The 22,767-nt window shown below is 44.6% G+C and overlaps 1 protein-coding gene across 2 annotated transcripts in view; it reads right to left on the bottom strand.

The window, feature by feature from the left end:
* PXN (paxillin) overlaps nt 1–22,767 on the bottom strand; it is a 47,800-nt gene that overhangs the window by 18,374 nt on the left and 6,659 nt on the right. For both annotated transcript variants that reach the window (XM_050906842.1, XM_050906843.1), the window contains exon 2: nt 132–358. In XM_050906842.1, the coding sequence (XP_050762799.1) occupies nt 132–358 (227 nt within the window). The remainder of the gene's footprint in view (nt 1–131; nt 359–22,767) is intronic.

Consider the following 22,767-nt stretch of genomic DNA (forward strand, 5'->3'; position numbering starts at 1 on the left):
CCCATTTCCCCATTGTTCATAGCCAAACTCATCCTCACTTCTTGCTATTCCCTCCCCTCGTCTACTTCCTTCAGAGATACTGCCCCAACAAAACAAGCATGCACCCTCCCCATCCACACACATTCACTTACTTGCTGGTGGACGTATCTGGGTACGTTGGGTTGCCACTGGTCTAAGGGGTCAATCACAGTGCCATTCAGGGCCTCATTGGAAGGTGGTGGGGGCACTGGAGGTGGCACAGCAATCTCCTGGTACGTGTGGTTTCCAGTTGGATAGGAGTAAGGTGTTTCCTCTGTCAGAAACACTGGTCGTTTGGAGATATGTGAGGTGGTGGATTCCAGGTCTGCCAGTAAGGCGTCTGCAGGAAAGAAAGGGGGGGGGGGGGGGGGGGGGGAGAAGGTAAAATCCTGAACTACAGCTTTTTCTCTTTCATCTCATTCAGGATATCTGTATCAGAAGGTCTTTGGGAAGACTTTTCTTCTAGGGTGATCTACTAAATGCCCTGAAAAACATTACTGCAGCCCAGGACTGAACAGGTTAATCAAACTTCTAGCACAAAGAAAACACCAAAAGGTAACAAAGCAGCCAGAAAAACTGTGTCAGTGTCAGATTTTTGTCTTAACTGGAAAACCACCTAACAACAGGGACCTGTACTCTCACTGCACTGTGCAGAAGAGGAACCTAGGAGAAACCTGCCCAGAGATCAACTCGCAACAGGATATTGACACAGACTAATTACAGGCCCCACATCATCATCACAGAGTCATTTACTGTGGCCGCAGGCACTGCTTTCTGCAGGAAACAAGATCTCGGGAGGGGTTTTCTCCAGAGTCTAAAGGTAGTGGAAGAAGCATGAAACTTTCAAATTAGTCCATCGGTGCAGCAGGAGTACGTGTTTCAGTTTTCCTAACAAAAATCCCTCTCAGTACAAACAGTTAACTAGTTTCCAGAGGCTGCCAGGTAAACGCCATTTCTTCTCCTGGAAACAATTCTCAGCTTGCTGGGTGGAGACTGCTCACAAATTCCTGAAGAGAAGAAAAACTTCCACCAGCTAGAAACACCATCACTCATGCCAGGCAGAGGAACCCACGTCACACAGTTAGCACCTCTCAGAAATCTTAAAGCAGGAAAAATGCTCTCCCTCAGAGATGGGGCATGAAATGGCATTCCCACCTTTCTGGATTTCTCCCTGCAAACTATCCTCTGCTCATTCCCAACCCTGCACTCCTCTGCAGTGACTCACAGGCAAATCCTGACTTGTGGGACCTTCTGCCCTGTGAACCCACCCTGCCGAGCCCACTGCAGTCCCTGGTGGGGGAAACTCCAGCGAGCGACTGCAGGTCTGCACTGTACTCACTTTCTAAAGAAAGCCTCACTGGCCGGGTGCCCAGCTTTCCACTGGGGCAGCAAGCTCTAGTGCACACCTCTTTAAGACTATTAGAGAGGAGCCGGTTCGCTAGGGACATCCGCACTCTCCATTATAAGAGCATCAGGACATACCTGGCAGGCCCCTTTGGAGATGTGGAATTCAGCCAGACAACAGTAACGCAACTTTGGCACGGTTAGTAGAGGAGGCTCTCAGAAACCCCCCGGATCTCCCTCCCCTCCACGCAGACCCAACTGTCTTCAGGCAGCCTCAGCAGGATTTGTCTTTCTCCTCCCGCACACAGCAGGTACTTGATACTCAGGTTTGGGGTGTGAGGGCTCAGCCTGAGCGTAGCCATCCTGCAGTATCCTCCACCAGGGTCACAAGGAGCTGAAGTTATCAGGTGGCACCAGAATAGCAACCGAGCAACTGCTCACCCTAATGGCTGCCTACCACCGGCTCGAAGAGGGCAGGCACCTGCCAGCTCAAAGCCACTTCCTGAGCAGAGCAGACCACATCAGCCAATGCACTTAGCAACCCTTCAAGAAAAGATATTAAAGGGTCAAATGGAGGACAGTATTATTGCATTACAAGACGAGAAAGGTGCCGCTTTTATATTCACTCTCTTCGACAAACCAAAGCATCACAAAAAAAAAAAAAGCAGTCCTGCCCTCAGAGAACAGAATACAGCCATTAGCAAATTAAATACTGCGTTAAATTAACTCTGTACACCTCTCATTTAGTCAAAAAGATGCTCCAAATCATTTAAGCCACAGGCATCTTCCTAGAGGGGCCAAAACACCCCAGAAGCAGATTCTCTGAAGGGATACAAGCTTTCTGCAGCTGGGGAAAAATGAACTTAATCCTCTTTTTAAGCAAAAGAACAGCTGGTGGATTCCAGACTGAAAGGCACATACCTCAAGGGAACTGCTGAAGAGCTGCAATTCCTTCAATCAGGCAGGTCCTATGACTGGAAGTTTCGTGCACACAACCTCCAAGAGAAGTGCTATCCCAGAAGGTGTGGTTTTTGCTTCTCCCCACCAATGACAAAGGCAAATCAAACTCCACCAGGAAGTGAAAATCCCATGAGGGTGCTGGGCTCCGCCAGCCCTGCAGAGGGGACCCAAACCATTTTCCACCCTCCACCCCTAGCCTTCACTGCAGGACAGGCGGATGTAACCATCTCGCCACAAAATTCACCTCCTCGGCTCAGCACTCTGCTGAATGAACCATCGGACAGAAATCCACTGCTTTTTACTAACGGCACAGAAGCGAGTTCAGCTAGATTTACTGGTTTACTTTTACAAGTCTGCAGAAGAAGGGGGGGTCTGGAAATACCAGGAGCACTCTGCCCCCAGGTTGTGAAGGAGTTAAGGAGAAGATATTACAGTTTAATGATTAACTTCCCCCATACCCTCCCCCTTCCTGACTTGAGCAAACAAGGCAGAGCTGAGGAACGGGAAGCGGAGGGAGGAGAAAAGGCTGGAGAGGAATCACTCGGTTACTCAAACTGCACTTCAACTTTACAACTGATACCGAAGCAGCTGCACGAAGGCACCACCCCACCCGGCGGGACAGGAAAAGGAGCAAGTCAGGAGCAGGACAGGCGCTCGCACACCGGTTTACGGGTGGCAAAGGACCTCTCCGTGTGCTTGCTCGCCCCCATGTTCTGCAAACCCCGGGTCCACCCTTCCTCACGCCCCAGTTGCTCCCTCCAAGCTCACAGCCACGACCGAGGGAAGGTCTTCCCCATTCGCGTCCATCCTCGTTGCTGCTTCCAGCCACACAAACTGTTCTCCGATCCAATCCCATCAGCAACCACAGTTCTCTGAAGTTTTGCTGGACTGGGAAGTTGTGTCCATTCAAAGGGTCCAACAACGGCAGCAGAACTGCCCCGAGGAGGGCAGGGCGAGAGCGGTGGTGGCACAGTGCCCACTCAGTCCACCCCACCTTGCGGGGCTTCACCCTGCAAGAGCAAAGCAGCTCTGCAACCCACAGGCACAGGCTGCAAAGCGCTCCCTTGGAGGTCAGCCTAAGGACTTTTGCAGTCCAGAGACCAACTCGAGGCCGTTATTCAAAACCCAATCAAGGGGATTAACATTTTTTTTTTTCCATGCAGCACCTCAGCCCACGAGGTCCCAAAGCACTGTGCATTCATTTAGGATTCATGCAACTTTTTAACACTACCAGAAAACAACATGAGAGAAGAGATGAGGGAAAAGAAGGCAGATTTATTGATGGAAAAAAGATGCATCGCTCGCTCTCTTTCTTTTGCAAAAGGGACCAGACAGCTGTAACCTGATGAACTGCAACAAAGATGCTGTGCCTTGTGCAGTGCTGCACCTCACGTTACAGGATTGAGCGCACCAGAGTGACCGCTCCTTAAATAGAATATTAAACACTTAAATAGAAATATGAAAGGTTCGATCGATTTATTGGGTAATGAAGTGTTCCTTCCCAAGGCGACTCCTGAGGGACAGTGCTGCAGGAGGTGTAAATCAACCAGTTAGTCCCTCCCAACCCGTAGGAAGCAGTTGACGGGATCATCCTAACGCACTGACGCAGACCAGTTCACACAACCACCAGCCATCAGAGGGCACCACTACATCCTTACATGGACAGAAAGATGAAGCCTGACAGCAATGGCTAACTTGGCAGTAACTTCACCTTACTTGTTCATCCCCGCAGAGTCGGGAACCTGTCCCTATTTTAGGCACACAGAAACTTTCCGCGGGTGCCACGTGTGCTGCACCTCCCCACGGAGATGTGCATCTTCACACCAGCACATGCTGCAGCATCTCAGTGGTTATCACCCAGTACTCCAGAAACACCCACACACACTGACCTCACCACAGTTTTACTGCTCCCACAATACTCTCTAAAATACTACAGACACAGCTCTAAGAGGCAGACTCTCCCAAGGTTAAAAGATCAGAGATTCATTTATCTCTAGAGGATAGATTTAACCATTTTGTAGCAATAAAGTAAAACAGACAGGGTTATACTAGATCTTCAAGCCATTGCTCCTCCATAGGATCACCCCCCCTTCCACTCTCACCCCTACAAGAAGCTACTAACACAACCCACAGACAAAATGTCAACTCACAGACATGTGGATGGAGTGGAATCACACAGTCCAGTTTCCAAAGACTCAGCAGGGCTCAGCCTACCCACAGGCATGGGCTGTGCATATAGAAATTTGTATCTTCCACTCTATTAACAGTGTGCTGCTCAGTGGGGTGTGGAAGAGTGAGGGATACTTGCTAAAACACCACCGACCCAGACGCTGCTGCTTGTCATCATTATGCTGATGCAGTCACACAGCTGATAAAACGCGAGCTCACTGTCCACTGCAGCACAGTGCATCTCAACATGTGCATGCCTGGGTACTCCACAGGCTCAGGTAACTTGGCCAAGCACCTGGTAAAGCTGCACGCAAACATAAGACAGAGGCACAGAAGGAGAGAGTCCTCCTCCCTCCACTGGGCAACGCAAAAATTACATGCTCAATTGAAATCACATTCAGGCCAGAGGGCTAGTCAAACCACATCCTCCCCAGTATGGGAGAACATTTGTGTTCACATTCAAGTGGTTTTTCTACACAGATTTTCCTGTGGAGGAGGGACAGTTAAAGAATGATATCACATTTGATATCTTTACTGCTATAAAGCACTCCAAGACATCTGGAGGTCCAGGTGCATTAGTTTGCCCCTCTCTCCCTTCCCTCCCTTTTGCAAAAAATCACTATTAAGTATGAGGTCCTTGGGATTCTGGTCTTCAAATCCCACACACAGCTCTGCATATAGATTAGATATGTATGAGTGGCCCTTAATACCAACTGCATTGCTTCAAGGTAGTTCCCAGCATCTGCCAAAGCTCTGCTAGTCATTTAGACAGCTTGGGACAAGAACTCTCAAGCTGACATCCAAGGCATTGAACCAAGATGAAATCCCTTTTACCAAGAAAATCAGCAAGACGAAAGAGCAGGACAATACCTTAGGGTAAGTCCCATTTACCACTTCAAGCTGCACTGAAAAGAGTAATCATCTCTCAAGTTATATACTGCACATTCCTGCGCTATCTCCCCAGCCCACACCTCTGTCAGGCCGAGGAACAGCTCACGCATTCCAGGGGCTCCGACGCAGGCTCCTTCGCCATCGCTGCGTGTCAGCACTCGCTGTCCTGCAAATGCAGTATCCTCCAGCAGAAACAGCCTCATGTTCAGCCGCAGGGGCACATTCTTCAGCTTCCCATATCGCAGGTTTGTCTGATAAAGAGCAGTAATGCCAGCCTAGGGATCACAACGCAGTTCTGAGGTACAGAACAGGAATGGATAACACGGGGGCCCCTTTGTACTGATGCACACATCAACCTCCTTTTCTATAAATCTGAGCCGCACTCAGCCCCCTTAAATAGACAGAGTGAAGTTATTAAAAATAAAATAAAATAAAGGTATTTACATGTATCTTCCCGTATGTCAAAACATACTTTGTTCATTCCCCTCTTCCTGTGCCTTCTGTGCATCTCAAAAATGCTCCTGGATTAAGGTGGCACAGTGAAGCAGAACACATCATGAACTAGGTCTGGAAAAACCTGTGTGACAAGGCATGGACAAATTCACATTTGCCAACTGGCATCAAGCAGCATTTTAATGCTAATTTTTCCTCAAGCAGTAAATAGTTTTCCACTATACATAAGCAGTCTAGGATTTTTTTTTTTTTTTCAAGTGAGGCAATTCAGAGAAATCTAAATTTGCTTTCCTCTGTAAAGGAGGAGCCTTCTACTACTGAGTGTCAAGCGTAACTCCAGCCTCTGTGAGGGCTAGAGAGACACAGCATACTCAGTCAGCTCAAAGATGACAGCATTAGCACCAGAAGAGAGAAAACTACCTCAGATTTCCATATGCAGTTCATCTCTCTCAACAACTGAGGATGAGCTATTAAGCCATGCTGACACAGCAAATCAGAGCATTATCAATATAGTAAGTAGATCAAAAGGACGGTGGTCAAATTTTCTTCTATCTCATCTACTGCTGGGGAGGAAATGGAAGCATAACTGAGGCAAGATACTTCAAATGCCTCAGATATCAGCCTTTCATTTTCAACAGCTGAAAGCCACATCTGCACATCCATCAAACCGCACATTGCCTGTAAATCTGCTTCTTGCATGGGACATCTGGAAAGTGAGCGACACTGGAGACAGGATTCTTCATCCAGCTACCACACAGAGCAAACGTCTTCAGTGTTCAGCCAGAGTCCCATCTCCCCCAGCACCTCTACTGCCACATGTCCCCGACAGCCCAGACACAGCACACTGGGTAATCAGGATGAGATGTCTGAGCACAAACTACAGTATTTCCTCTAATGCAGCTGCAGAGAACAGGTGTCTGCATCTCCCCTCTTCTTCCCCACATCCCTGTTTGCCCAAATAACTAGAACTGCTACAGGTTTTCCTGGCTTAGGCAGCAGAAGATTCCCAGATGACTGGCAAATGGAAATAAAAAGCAAGATGGCCGTAAGGGCAGGTCTAAATGAGGACACAGACTTTACATGATAATCATGTCTCACTCAGCGTAAGACAAATTGCAGACCCCTCATTTGCAGAATGACACACCATTCTCCAGCCCTTTTTTCTTAATACCTGTAAGATGCTGAATTCAAATCCTTGATTTTTGCTGTCCCCTAAAAGAACGAGGGGAATTGCATCTCCAGAACTGAACCCTGAGCTTGCAGACTCATCTGAGCAGCCTCTTTGCAAAATCTCTGAATCCAAACTTTAAAAATCTCATTAGGTTCAAATAAGTCTTCTCTCCCCCACCTCCAGGAGTAAATGCAACTCCAGCTCACATATAGGGAGACAGCTTGGGGCGGTAACCCAATCCCTGGCAAGACAGTTTTACATTGTGAGTAACTGCAGAGGAATGGGGAGCTTGGGTATATTTATCCTATTAAATAGCCTTTCAAAAGAAACATTTGCAATGCTCTAGAAGAGCTGCATCAAAAAGATTTGTTGGAGCCTTGCTATAGGGCTTCTCACTGCCCTCGAGTTTGAGTCTGGAAGGGGTGGGGAGCCCCAAAGAGCAACACTGACGACAGGAATTCCCTTTTAACAGCAGTTTTGACTTTTCTCAGCAAAATGGAAGAGCATTATCAGAAATAGGAAAACCATGAACAAGCAGGTGAATGCATGCATTGACTTCCAGGTAAAAGAGATGTAGTAACAGGTTCTTAAGGCATTATATTCTTATCAATGTTTTTAAATGCAAAAAGATCAGAGACTACAAAACAATGAAATACAAAGACTACATTCAAAATGAGGCCTTAAAAATTCAAAGTGCAATTAGATGCTCTTAGAATCCTGAAGCTCTCTGGTTCACATATATAGAAAGCACGTAAAATAGTTTGGCTTACTTTCTAAAACATTTTGAGAAGGGGACATTTAAAAGTTTTCCAAAATTTAACCAATATGTTGAGAAGATGGTTAGAATACAGGACACATAACAGCGCTCAGCTCTCTTGTGAAGCAGGGACAGATTGTTATTTAAGATACAGAAAAATTAAAGGCACATCAGATAAGTAATTTGCCAGACCTAACAACTGCTGAAGTACCAGTACAGAGCAGCCACTGGTATTTTTACTTCACATTGTCTAGACCTGCCTAGAGGAAGTTCAGATGACATGGTCAAAAAAAAAAAAAAAAAAAAAAAATCACTCAGCTATTTCTTTAATGTATTCCAGTGACTGATGTTTATTCGAAGCCCTGCGCTTTCTCATTATCAAGGTATTAGTGCAAGTCATGCCTTGTGTCACTGCTTAATAAAAAGAGTGTCCAGACTAGTATCAATACGTGGTATGGTGAACTCCAACAGAAGACAATATCCATGAAATCCTTGCAGCTTCTCTGTTCTTTGAAACCAATACCGCCCCTTAGAATAAGCAAGACTATGCATTTGTGGCACTGATTTACAAAGTTGTGTGGGTGCTTCAGAAAAGCTTAACAGTAAAGGCAACCATCTAGTAGCTGTTATGCCTAGCTACACCAGGATGCAGAGACAAACTAAACAAGAATTCATCCCGTGACAAACAGAACTGCTTTCAAAATCACATGATGGCAGCCACCATGAATACTATCTATGCCATAACTCGAATACGGACAGCCAAACCAGTCAGCTTTCCCCAGTACAACAGCCCAGGCACCCAGCTCTGACCACTATCAGCAAATGTCTAAACAAAGACAAGACACTGCACTGTGAGATGTGGTCTACATGATCAGCTGCAACAATGATTGTGGCTTCCTGTCCCAACCACTGAGACCCAAGCTGGAGACTTTAATCCAGAGCTTGTGGCCAACTAACTGGTCACAACTAACAGACACTACTACCACCCCAAGCACGGGGTTGTAAAAGAGTGTGCAACGACAGCCTGTTTAAAGCAATTTCAGTAACTGTTTATCAGTAACTACTCACTGCATATTTGGAGATGAAATGTAAACCCTTTGAGTGTTCTGGCTGTAGTTTCAGCAGAGCTGACACCACCACATGCTGCCAGCATAAGGGAAGGGCCCAGCGATCCCCTCTTCCCCCAGCATGCAAACCCATGCTGTTCCTGGAACTCACCCTGCTGATCACCAGACACTTTCTGAACTAATTCAACTTACTAATCCAGTAAAAGTTTGCTGGTTGGTTTGGGTTTTTTAGATAAACTCGTTACATTTCTTGGAAGCATAGCTCCAGCCACTCTATGACTTCAGCAGCTTTTAGGAAATATTTTAGAGAGACCAATGCCAGAATTTAACCCTTGTCTGAGTGAATAAAACTTCTGCTTTGAATAGGAAATACTGTACTTTTACCTCCAAAACTCAGGCCAGGACACAAACTGTAAAATCCAGCCCCATCCTGCCATTAGTTGAAAGAAATCACCCATCCTCCTGTCTGATTCCCATAATTAATCTGCATCTCAGATGCAGACCAGAAAAACTGCAGCCTGAAAAGGGAGCAGACAGCACAAACTGAAATGCTCTTAAATTCTGGTGACATCCCTCACCACTACCAACCACTTCCACCTGAGCCTACACTGACATTTCATTTTGGCTTTGCAGCCCCAGAATTGTGATATGGCTCAATCAATAGGGCTGCATACATTATGTACCTACCGGTACTATCTCATTTGTGCCACTGAGCTTAAGAGTTAGCTTTTGACAGAGACTACTCCTGACCATAAAACTCTGAAGATGAGCCAACTTTGTATGGTACAAAAACCCAATAGAAGCCATCACGTGAGCTCAGACCTTCCACCAGATCCCTCTGAGGGGCAAGAGGGCTATTTGTACATGTGCTGGAAAACCATACAGGTCACTGTGAGACCCGTCCTGGAACTGGCCACACCACTTCCTTTCAAATTAACACAAGCATTTCACTGAAACTCAGACCTGCCCTGTAACCTCAGCAACGGTGTATTTGTCAGCACGGTGAGGGTGCTAGAGTGCCAGCATCACGAGGGGTCAGCTAGTTCCCATGTAACCCAGCAGCAAGGCTTTCAAGGGCACAGAGACACTGTACGAAACCAGCTGACCAGTCTGCAGCATGACACCAGCAGCCCCTGGGAATCACAGCCCCATTCCTTGAGTGAACATCTCAGATCCACCTCGTCATCTTTGATGCAACAGGCTGGGAAATCCTTCAACTGCTGGCTCCGTTCACACCACCGAGTTGGCAGGAAGGTAACCTAATCTTAACCAGACCCACAGGGCATGGGATCATCAACGCAGCACGCAGGCTGAGAGGCACTGCCTCAAAGATCTGAGTCAGCACAGTTTCCTGGATGAAACAACACAAATCCACAGCACCCTCTGGCCTACAGTCCAAGCTGTGTGAAGGAACCACAAAAGATTTTCCTGTAGGACCAGAATTTTTCCACTTAGCTCTTGAACACTAAATTAGACCCCAGCTGAAGCTGGCTGAGAGAAATGAACCACCACCTACAAAAGAGAAACGCATAGTCATTCTGCCTTCCTCCAGCTTCCTTAGAAAAACTTTCATCCCCTTTCCGCTACCTCCGAACAGTTCATTAGACGGCTGAGATAACAGAAGTCAAGTCTCACAAGGCACATAACTGCTTACATGGTCAGAGAGAAATACTCCTCAATATGTTATAGGTTTGCTGAGCATGCTCACAGTGGAAGTGATTTGTGATTTAAGTACCATCTCCTTTCAGAAGGGATGTACCTGATGCTCCAAAAAAACCGCAGTAGGGTTACCAGACCAATTTCCAAAGAAAACATGGTTTGAACGTGGTTTCTTTTGCTTATCAGCCGACAAGATGCTAAACCAAGTGTAGCCTTTTCAAGTTCCTCAAATTAACCTAAGCTGTCCACTCCACTGTCGTGGCTATCGCATTCAGAAGCTGTCAACAGAAACATCGGGAAGAACAAACTCTTACGGGCACTGAAGATCTAAGCACAGCATAGAGCAAAGCAAGGCCATACAAATCCAGCTTAAGTCGGCTGTTGTATTCTTCACATATTGCCTCCAAGAGGAGTACTTGAACTTACTAGCAGCACTGTGACATCTCTGTTTTCAGAGCCTGCTCCCTCCCAAAGGTGTGTCCTCCCGTTTACTTCTCATTTCCAGAAAGTGCCGGGCGGGGGAGGGAAGGGTTATTTCCTGTCGTATACAGCATCCTCTTTTTTTATAGCATGGCTTTCTCCACACTTGAAGTGAAAAGAGACATCTTATATTTACTTCCCTCTGTTTATAGTCCTGAGCAGCAAACAGCTCATGCCAGGAAAAAACACCCTATGCTAAGACCTGCTGCCTTAAACTGAATTGATGTTCCAGCTTCCTAAACAAGTAAGTGTTTTCAGTTTCACAGCTACCAAAGGCTTCTGAGAATGCCAGATCCCCAGCTACACAAGCCTTGAATGCCTTTGTACAGAGATTCACAGACAGACAACCCACAGTTGTGTGAAGCTAAAAGAGAAAATAATCCCTTGCATGGTTCCTTTCTATCTAGATTCACTGTACTCTCAAACAGAGTCCTCAACAACAGGAAACAATTACCAAAGATGGATAAGCTTAGTCAAAAAATTCTTCCACTGCTCTATGAACAATCTTCAGGAGGGTCAGGAAAAGTTTGTAAAGGGTTTGCAAGTCACAGCTCCAGCACATCCTGTGACACAGCGCATGCAAAAGCAGCAGGCTGAGCTAATCTCAACACCTGTAAAATGTTTAAAAGCACAAAGCCAGGTTCTGGTTTACTGGACAGAGAAGTTAGAGATTGCACAAGAAAAGTTTGTAATATGTAAAACGCTTCACACAGACTTAACCAGCCTTTACTCAGTACTCCAACTCATGACCTCCAGTGATTCAGACCATCATGATTTAAGTAGTACTGTCCTCAGATGATTGTCCCACCCACAAGTTACAGCACTAATAGCAGAAGTGGAAGCCATTTTCAGCCACATTTTGCAGTCACAGCAGTCGACAGCTCCACACCCTAAACCTAAAACTCCACGTATTCCATTTTATATTGATATAACAGGCTGTGACCTGGAGCAACTATAGGCAGTAAAGTCTGCAGCCACTGCACCTGAATTCCAACAAGGATCACAAATCAGAATCCTCACCCTAACATTCACAGCCCCTTGATAGGACAAAAAAAATCATCTACCTTTCAGAAATGGAGAACTGATATGCAGCCCTGAACAGCCCAACATAACATTGCAAGTCCACGTTATATCAGAATAGAAAGCAAGTCTGACTCTCAGGCCTGTACTAAAAATACGTAAGTTGGAATTTCTCAGTCTGAATCTGCAGCCTGCTATAAGCTCCACCTGCTACCAAGTCTTTTGTCAGAATCCTCTCCTTTTGGAAGCAAAGAGACTGGTGTTCCTACAGGTAGTTATAGTTAGCCCTGCGGAAGATTACAGGGAACAATAATCTGCACAAATTAGAGAGTCTCCATTTCTCTCCCTGTGTGTCAACTGCCGCACTGGAAACAGCTCTGGTCTCCAAGGAGGGTAAGTACAGCCTCTGATGGTCCCCTCTCCTAGACTGGCTCTTCTTGTGCAAGATCTATTTCTGATCTCTGCCTGACAGCAAATACATCTTCAGGCATTTCCAGGAAGTCCCAGACAAAGGCATTAGCAAATGGCCAGTATTGACCTAACTGTCTCTGGGAGGGAAGCGACTTGGCTCAGACAAAAGTAAAGGACATTAGCTCTGTTCAAACACGGCAACACTCAAACTGAACAACAGTGAAATGGCATCCTGGCTGAGTTTGGTGGAAGGAACAGATTGGAGTGAGCGTAAACATTTTACACGAGCGACTAAGCAGCTAATACCATCTCAGTACTGACCTGGGCTGGATTTCAGCCAACATCCTAGATGGAAAAAAAATTAAAAATAAAAATATTAGTCACCAATGCACTAACCTTTTTAGTCCTCTATTTATCCTTACGCGTGCAAAATAGTAAGTTAACCCTCCTCATGCATGCTATAAGAATTTTTATTTGCTGCTGGCTTCCCTCAGAAAGTTTCTAGAAACTGGGATCAATGTTCAAAAAAGTCCAACAAGATATGCTCTCCTCTGCCAAAACAAAAGAAAAATATTCATGAAAACCAAACAAGCAGCCACTGAACTGACCCCTCAGGGACAATTTCCCAGGGCCAAAGCCTCTGATCAAAATACCAACTCCCTTGTATTCCTACAGGAAGAGGGGCTCAGCCAAGCCAGCTATCTGAGGAACCAGACCCTTCCTGCTACATCAGCATGCAGCTACTCCACAAGCGCTAGGTCAAAACACAGCACGCACATTGCCATTTTACAAACATCTAACAAATCTAGTACAAAGGATACCTCCATTAAACAGAGCAAAGAGTCCAAGGATGGGTATAGAAACAGCAGGAAACAAGACACTATAGATTTTAAACCACAGCCCTGGTAAAGGGAATAAACAGAAGCTCAGGGCTCGAGACATTTCTAGTCCCTTGGCTGATCAGTCAGGCAAACATTCATGGAAATAGTGCCAGTGGGAAGTAAGAGCATCACAACACTGGGAAATTTATCATAATTTTGCTACAGCGGATGCTACTCCAAACCCATGCTGCTCTCTCCAAGTCAGGTATGTCAGGTTGATGTCATAAAATTAATATCTTGCCAAAAGTCAGTTTGCCCTCCTTGTGCAATGAAAGGAAAGACTCCCTCTACCTATTATTCTTCTTCCCTAGCAGCATGTAGAGCTGCTGGGAAAGAAAGTCATGTCTCCTCCAGCAGACTAGCTTTCTTCCTTAAGCAAGAAAGTACGCTCTTTAGAGACCTGAACTGGGCAATTTGTTCTCACACCTTTCTGAAAAAGACAGGCAGAGAATAGTAACAACTATAAGGACAGCAGACCAGAGCGGTAATCACTGCCCTCATTTGTGTGCAAGACCCTGCTCGGCCCTGGACTACAGGACTTGGAGAAAAATTGCCAAGTGCAGAGGTGTGTGGCACCCAGCTACTACCAAGCAACCCTCTACATGCCCACTGAAATGAGAGTAGAAAGCGCATTTTTTAAGCCCTGGGTGGACTGTATTTGGTTGAGATTCTCATAACTGCATGCAGTTGGGTCTGACTCGAACTGAAAACTGTCATAAGCAGCACTGAGGTTACAACACATGCTAATCCAGTACTGGGTAACTCTTCTGAGCAGCTTCTAAGCAGTAGCTTAGTGCCATAAGCAGTGGCAAATCAGAACAGTGTGAACACACAGCAGTGGTTTCCAAATCTTTGGGCAACAGCAAGCCTTGTTTGCTTGTGCTCCAGAGCCCTCAGGTAGAAATGACAAGTGTGTAAGTTTGACCACTTTAGAGGACACCTTACAACAGCTGTAGAGTACTTACTACTTGGAGATCATAATTTGATAAGTGCTGATTCTAACTCATGTAGGGAAGGAAAACATGTCACATCAGGGTTTACATGGGAACGGAGCACAGGAGTTCCACTGGACAGTGAGCACCCTGGAGGGAAGGATACAGTTTCACAAGATGCAGAAAGGCGAATTAACAGTTCACCACTGCCAAAAATGGAGAGGTTTTACTCCCTCTTCCAGACACGTGCTGCTGCCACTTACTCGTGTTGGCTCTGGCTCTTACAAGACCCCTCTGTGAACCAGTTCAACAGAATATACACCCAGCCAAAAAAATTGACTGTTTTCTTTTGGGTTAGAAAAGAGAGATGAGCACAGTCAGCAAGAAGGGGTATGTCCAAACAGCCAGATGAGGGAGCAGGAAAGGGGTAAGGATGAGTGAAAGTAAAGCTATCCTGCCTTGCAGCAGCAGCAAGCCGTTATATTGACTCAACTGCCAGCAGGACCACCACCTCAGATACGCCAGCATCTCACCTTTGCCACACAGATAACCATAGTCAATAATAAGATTGCTAAAGAGCACTATGGTCCTATCCATCTGCATATGTAAAAATGGGTTTGGACACAGTCAGAAACAAACTACTGTCAGAGCTTGCACATTCTAAGTTAAATTATCTGCCTTTTAAAAAGTGACAGTAACAGGAAACCGTGCGGACCCTATAACCAATAAAGGGCAGGGTAAGATTTGCACAGTTATGCAAGAATAGACATGAAACTTAAGGGAGGAAAAAAATAGCATCTTTTAAACAGTGGAAATCCTATCCAAGCAGCATAAACAGATCTGAATATAGATCCGTCCAGGCAAAGTGCCAGTTACAAAATTTGAGACACACATAAAGATGATGAAATGAAGGACAAAAATATTAGTATAAATTCTGAATTCATTAAAAGCATTAGAAGCACAAATTCTGCCCATGAGATGTAGAATGCCCCAGCTACCAGCAAAAGGAGGATTCCAGCAATAAAGAACAGGGACACTAAAGAGACACTGCAATCGTATCCATATTTAGTACAGTCTTATTGAGTCATTCCTATCCTGAAGGCTCGTAAGTGGAATATCAGAACACAGGCTCAAGAGATTTTAGTTCTTGAAGAGAATATTTTTCATTAACTCCAGCAACTTCTCATTCAGTAAGTAACAAGCATATCTCCCAAGAGCATAAATGCAAAGAACATTCAACAAATGCAAATCTACCCTTAAAAACCAAGGTATCTCGTTTGAAAAGCCTGTGCCTATAAGGAGAAATAAAGTCCCAGCAAATCTCACCCAGATACTAGGGATGCCAAATAAAGGTTAGTATATTGAGATATAAATAAAGACAAGTTAAAAAGACTTGCTGGCTTGACCTGCCAACCACTGAGGTGGGTTGTTTCCCTTTTTTTGAGAAAAGGAACTTTTGTCAAATGTGGGATGTGGTTTAACTGGCTTGTTAAAAATCTACTTACTACGAAAGTACTCTCAAAATGGTGGATTTTTCTTTTTAAGAAGTTTTCGCGTCTGCAAGGGTTCTCTGCAACAGAGAGTGGGAGCAGACTTGGAAGCAACACCGAACTCTTTAAGCCAAAAAGTGTAAGTCATCATCAGCAACTGACTTTACACAAAGCGCTGCCAAAAGCACAATGTAAGCTCACAGAGCAGGGCAGGGGGAAATGACAACAAAGTATTTAACATTTTTGAGTCATGTGGATCTTAGTACTACTTATAACTATAATAGGTAGAAAGTTTTAAAATGAAGCTTTCAATCTGATGAACATTCTACTAAAAAAGATAACCCAAGTAATTACAGATAGTGGGCAAGCAACATCTTTGAAAGACAACAGGGTACAAGGGGCCAAGAGGCACGTAGTTTAAAAAAAAAAAAAAAATCTAATTAAAGCAGATTTTTTTTTTTACTTTAAAAGCAGCTTCTGGGAATGAAAGGAGGACAATGTTCCAGAAATGAATGTGGGAACTGGTCCCCCAGTCTACTTTGGGAGAAGATGTGGGTGGTAATTTGACGGAGATTGCTGATGGCTCCACAGCTCTAGAGCTCTGCATTTTTTTATTTTTTTTTTTTTTTTTTTTAGCATTGGCAGAAGAATGTGGCTCAAGAGTTTCACAATGTCATGACAGAGGCCCACTGAAAGAAAGGAAATTGTTAAAGCCAGACAGAAAACTAACATTTTTAGAACTGGAATATATTGTAGCCAGTGGATGGAGAAGAGGGGGAGAACATTTAAGGTTTTCTTATCTCTTCCTACTGTGAGAAGGTAGATGACCTATCATTCTACCTATCATCTGGCATCATGACAGAAGTATTAGTCACAAGTCTCTTGCTTGTTTCATCACCAGCAAGAGAAATAGCGAGGATTTCTTTTTACCAAGAGCAGTATTAATAAAGCAATTAAACACATGACAGCTTTTTCATCTCAGTGCCCTGCACAGAAGTTGTTGTTTTGTTATTAGACAAAGAAAAATTTTATTCTATCAACCGAAGGCTGTTTTACTCACAAGAGAACTCATGACCACAGCAAACTGCAATTTAAAAAAAATTACAAAGACCAAAGAGAAAGCAGATTTTTGAGAGGTAAGGATGAGTAAGAGAGACCAATCTCCAGCGCTGACCAAAAATGGAAATGCCAGCAATACTGAAATAGAAGCAGCATGAGAATAAACTTCCCTTTCATAGGTACATGAAATAAATCCTTCTTCAAATTACTTTCTAAAAAAGGGTTTTCAGCATGATCTCCAATTGTTCCTCCACCAATCCTATGATAAAAGTCAACAATCATCTGAGATAACTGGAGAGAATATTTTGCACTAGTCTACAGAAGTCAAGATTCCCAGCCCCTACATTTCTGCTTTGCTGAAAATTAAGTTGACTTCTTTGTCTCAACTCATCATACTCTTCCCTGCTACACACTGAACTAGGGCATAGTGGAAAATTGATTAGTCTTCTTATCAAGTACCTAGATATATGTATATTTTATACGGACACGTACCTACTCACATCACCATCATCCCATTACTGTTGGGTACTTTAAAATTAATCTGATTCACTTCAGAACCACACCGGCATTCACAACGCACAGAGAAACAGAGGGACAAGGCTCTTTCACTTACACATTGAATGTACAAAGACAACCTCCCACACGCACAGCAGTGCAATTGCCCCCTCGCTGAGAACAATATTCCACTCCTATCTCTGCGACAAATCCAAGCCTAACTGCTTAAAGCAGCTGGAAAATAGACTAACTCCCACTCCTCCCCCCCCCCCAAAATAGAAAATAAAAAACCAGCTGTTTCTGCCAAGCAAGCACTGAATACACTGCATTCCATTTCATTAAAACAATTACTCAGAAGGCAGCCAAGAATTACATAAAGCTTCCTCCCTGCACCACCCCCAGACCCTTCTCTTCAACCTTCCTTCCCAACAAACAGCTTCCCAACTCTGCAAAGACAGGCTCACGCCAGATCGACACTGCTCCGGAGAAAGTGGCACCGAACGCCCCACATTGCACTGGCTATTCCATCCCACGTAGAGTGTTTTTCAAACCTAAGCAATGCAATCAGAGGACTCTAGCAGATCCAGACAGCCTAGAAGGTCTCCGAGTTTCACACCACCGTAAGCTGTACCATGGTGATCTGTTTCATGTAGTTTTCTCCCTCACATTTGACAGTAAAGTAGCATCCAATAAATTGAGACCTTAACCAACTCTTACAGAAAAATGAACGACAACCTAACAGATTTTATCTCTAACTCACATGGCCAAGGCTTTTAAGCATGATCCCAAGGCAAAAGGTGCTGGAGGCACCAGATTTAAGCAATTAAGAAGTACGGGAGCAGCATGCCAGAGCAGCTGTGCTTGTGAGGCACTGCCCAAGGGAACTGCTCAGGACAGCCAAGTAGCAAATCTCAGATTAAGCACCAGCAGGATAGATTGAAAACTACAAGCTTAGGGTTGTAAAAACCTGACTGACAAATTCATCCCAAATTCACAGAGCCACTCCACAGCTCCCAGCCTGACTGACAGCACTGAGCTCCTCACATTTCACAGCAGAAATAAAAGGCAGCTTCTTCTGGCCAACACTGCTCACCCACCCACAACACTGAGTTGGCCACTGATAAGAGATTTCATGACGTGGATGAAATGGCATTTCATTCCCTCCCCCAGTGCTCCAGCTCTCTGCAGGGATCCTGTCTAACTGCTGGAGCTGCTCGCAGCCAGGCAGAATAGTTCCAGCTGTGTATCACGCTGCCTAACCAGACCTACACAGCCCAAGAAAAGTCTCCCACACAAAACCATAATGAACAAGATGGAGCGCTGCAAGCCAGAAGTACTACTCCTAGGCATCTTACTCTTGTGGACCACCTCTGCCCAAAAGGGGTAACTTGCTAGCAGCAACAAAAAAAACCTAGTCCCAAGGCAGCTGCTGGTGCTCAGGAATGGGGAGCAGCAGACGCAACTAATGGTCAAACAAGATGAGCAGCAGAGAAGACCAGCCAGGCCATCATCTTATTCCAACTCGTGGGGCACCTCAAGTAACCTCAACTGACATGCAGTTAGCCTTAGGCTCTTTTGTCTGACCCAGCTGAAATTAGTGGCTCCAACCCAAAAGAAACCTTTTCAGACAGAAGCCTTGAACTTGTTTAGAACCATGAAAGAGGATAGAGCAAGGGAGTATTAAGCCCCTAATCCATGGCAAATCATTTACAGCCCTCTGCCCGTGACCTTTTCTACTTCTGGGGTTTTTTTGCCCCCTCCTGCTCTTAGAAAAACCCAGCCTAATCACAGTCCCTGAACCACCACAAACCTCCCTATAGCACCAAGTGAAATTCTCTGCTCACCTTGCTCTTCAGGGATGGAAATAAAGCAAGATCCTATCAGGCGTCTAGACAGACACAGGATTAATTCTGTCTGCCAGCTCAATTTTGTGACAAAAACATGGAATTGGTTTATTCCTGGAGACCCCATACAGTTTGATTTATAGCTGAGCCGTTTAAAGCACAATTCCCCATGCAAAGTGTCATTCAGAAACTTTATTCCCTAGAGCGCCCTTTACTTTTTTTGACGTTCTTCACATCATTTGCAAAATGTTAGAGGTTTAAACACGTGCAATAAACAGTAAAAAAACAAGAAATCAAGCTACACTCCACTGCATGCTGCCAGCCAGACATACTCAGTAGCTCACCCAGCAAAGCCATCTACACCAAACTTGCATATGATAATAAGAACACCATGATAAGTGGCATGACAAACTGTATTTGAAGACTTCAGACTACCTCATCATCATTTAAATAACTTGAACTAAACTTGTTCACAGTGTAGAGACAGTCCAGCACAGGGAAAAAGGAGCCAAGCAGTAACAGTGCAGGCTGCCTCCCTCTGTGGCCTGCCATAAGTTCTCTTGGATCCTCAGCTTATAGTTGTCTCAAACTGCTTAAATAAATTTCCCATGTAAATTCAGAATAATTACTGTCTGCTATAAGAAAAAGTTGCATCTATATGAGCAGAAAAAGAGCTTACTAGACTTCTAAACAGCACAAACACATAACCTCAGGGACTCAAGTTCCTGTAACTGAAACACCAACACCCAACTTGTTCCACAGCACTCCAGTTGCCGTTTCTACTTCGTTTGCTTCATTGGGATTTAAAAACATACATACACAGAAAAGAAAGGATGGATTTTAACACCAGTCAGTCAAGGGAGACTGTCCCCAGCCAGCTGGTTTCTGCTGCTCTGGGGCCATTTGCAATGAGAATAAGCACAAATGGGAAAAATAGCTAAGAGTGATAGGAGAAAGTCATCACCCACCTCCTATTTTTATGGTATATCTTTAGCACATGACATTCTTTGAATGACTTCATGATGCTCTGTGGTAAAGGGAAAGACTAGAGTAGAACTACTGTGGAGAACTTGGAAAGGAAAGGAAATCTTTTCTCCCTACTCACAGCCTGTCATAACAGAGGATGAAGAAAGGATGAGCAATCAGAAAGGCAGAGAGGGAACATTAAACAGGGCTGAGAAGTTTTTTTATAAAAACTTATAAATCTAATTCAAACTTGCCATTGTAAGCTTTTCCAGCAATGGTGACCAGAAAAGCTCGAAAGAGTTACTATTCTGATATATTCACTGGAAGCTGTTTCAGAAACACAAAGATCTCAACAAACATTAACTGTACTTTGCAGGTAAGGAGCTATTATCCCTATTTCACAGACAGAGAAACAATATGCCTAAAGTCAGGGCAAGTTTTTGAGGCTGTGGATAAATGGTTACCTTATGCTAGATTAAACATAAGCCACAGCTAAAAGAGGTGGCCTCACCTACTTCCCAGTCCACTGTCCATGTAAAAAAATGACTTTCAGAAGAATCAGCTTGCTGATCCAGCTAACTGCACAATGGTTATTGTGGACACAAGGAAAGGAGATGGGGCAGGGAACACAACACACCTTACAGCAGCCAGCAGTTAAATCAGGTTAAACCAATTTGAAATCACAACTTGCACTTTCTCTCAAATCCATTTAACTTTAGCCCAAAATGGAAAGGAATGGTGCCACTCCTTGCTTCTACACTGCACTGGATCTAGTTATCTTGCCACAGGGCGAGACAGTTCAGCTTACTGATCCAATGGCAAATCATTTGTTCAATTTGGGGGAAAGGGCTGGTTTTCCAAAAGATCGGAAATTTGAACCAATTCACTCGAGAGCCTGATACTCACTAAGTAAGTAGCAAGAACACAAGAGATAGGGAAGCTGGCATGACCACTTTTGGCTGCCATCTGAAACTGGATGAGATGCGAGGTGAGATTTTACAAACACTGAAACAAGAATAGGACCCAAAGGTCTCCACAGTTCCCTACCTAGCATTTTCAAATATAATAGCCTAGCAGTCATGACAAACCTGTACCTCCAGGGCTTGTTATTAAACCTAAGTTAGTTAGGACAGGCTAAAGTGAGCAAGAAACTCATTCCCTAAATCCCATCTTCTTATCATATCCCGGGGAAGCTTCCCACAGACAATGTCTCACTTCAGGCAGCTGGAGTAGAAGAGCATCTTCATTAACAGCTTCCGCATCAGACAAAAAGGGACACAGAAGATCAGTACACAAAGGGAGGGAGGCGTACTCTGAGACGCAGAGCGGGAAACTGGGACCAGAGGTCCTATTCACTCGCACTGATTTTCAACTAGCACAAACACAACTGAATTCAGAATCTGTTCTGGCTATCTCCAAAGCCGCAGTAGATCCTGGATATCACAACTAACACATTCGTCCGATTCAAACAGATTTGTTTTGTGGCCATGGGCAGGCTTTTCCTCCTTCTAGTTGCACAGATTTGATTTAAGGAATTTATATATATATATATCTGTCCTAGCAGTAGATCAGAAAAACAACTCTGATCTAACTAGAAATGCATTAGTATTGCTTGTTCTGCTGCCAGAGTGAAGAATTTTATCCGTCCTTTCTGCAGTTTCACAACTTGTTTGATATAATAAATACACTTCAAGGGCAAAGAGGTGAGGAAAAAAGGGTCTGGAGAAATTGAAGTATCATGATTCCCTGGGAAAGAAAGAACAAGTAGAGACACAGAGTTAAAGAAGATGTATGAGAAGCTACCCATTTCTTTCTAGTGGTAGAGATGGTGTCAGAGGATCAATTTTGACCAGGAGGGCAGCTGAACACTTGGGACAAGTTGACCTCTCCCAGCGAGGGACAAAGAAGCTAAAGACAGCACAGAGTCCAGCCTTTCCATGGAAATAGAGCAACAAGAAAAGAAGCCTCTCTCTGCATCGCACACTGCTCGAGGCAGAGGACTCCCTGTCTGGGTTGCTCAGGACAATGAAGTCCCTGTTTTATGAAGGGTCACAACAGCTAAGAAGCTGAAACAAGTCAGAACCCCATTGTGCAGAGTATTAGTTCTGTTTACAGTCTTCTCGCCCAGCAGCAGGAATGACTCAGAAACCTGAGCCAGTAGAAAGCCAAGGGACGAAATTACTTTACCAGTGTTTCCCCCCAATACCATTTCCTGGGCGTAGCTGACCATGAGCAATTTCACACTAAACTTTCAGTCAAATAAGACCAAAACCCACTGCATATAACTTCCAAACTGAAGGAACTGAGTCAGAAACAGGCAAGCATCGCCCTCAGAAGAGGGACGGACAGCATAGCCCTGCAGAGCACAGCAATCTTCCAAATGTTAGGACAGATGACAGATGCAAACACATGCACCCCCCTCCACACTCCCATGAAAAATCAATGGCGAGATTGCTCCCTTTAAAGTCAGTCTTGAGAGGATTAAGCCCTGAAGACAGGGTGGGTTAGAGTTCCTAAACCAGAGGGAAACAACTTTTAAAGTAAAATCTCTTGTGCCACTGAATATTTGCACCCAGAACTGTGAAGCCACATTGCTAGACAATCCTGCAAAAGAAAAATCCTTCTAGAAGTGAGCAAGCCCATCTAAAATAAGCTTACAGCCTAGTTTACATGCACAGCCAAAACACTGCCATAAATATA

Source organism: Gymnogyps californianus, chromosome 16, assembly GCF_018139145.2.
Source record: "Gymnogyps californianus isolate 813 chromosome 16, ASM1813914v2, whole genome shotgun sequence".
Classification (NCBI taxonomy): domain Eukaryota; kingdom Metazoa; phylum Chordata; class Aves; order Accipitriformes; family Cathartidae; genus Gymnogyps; species Gymnogyps californianus.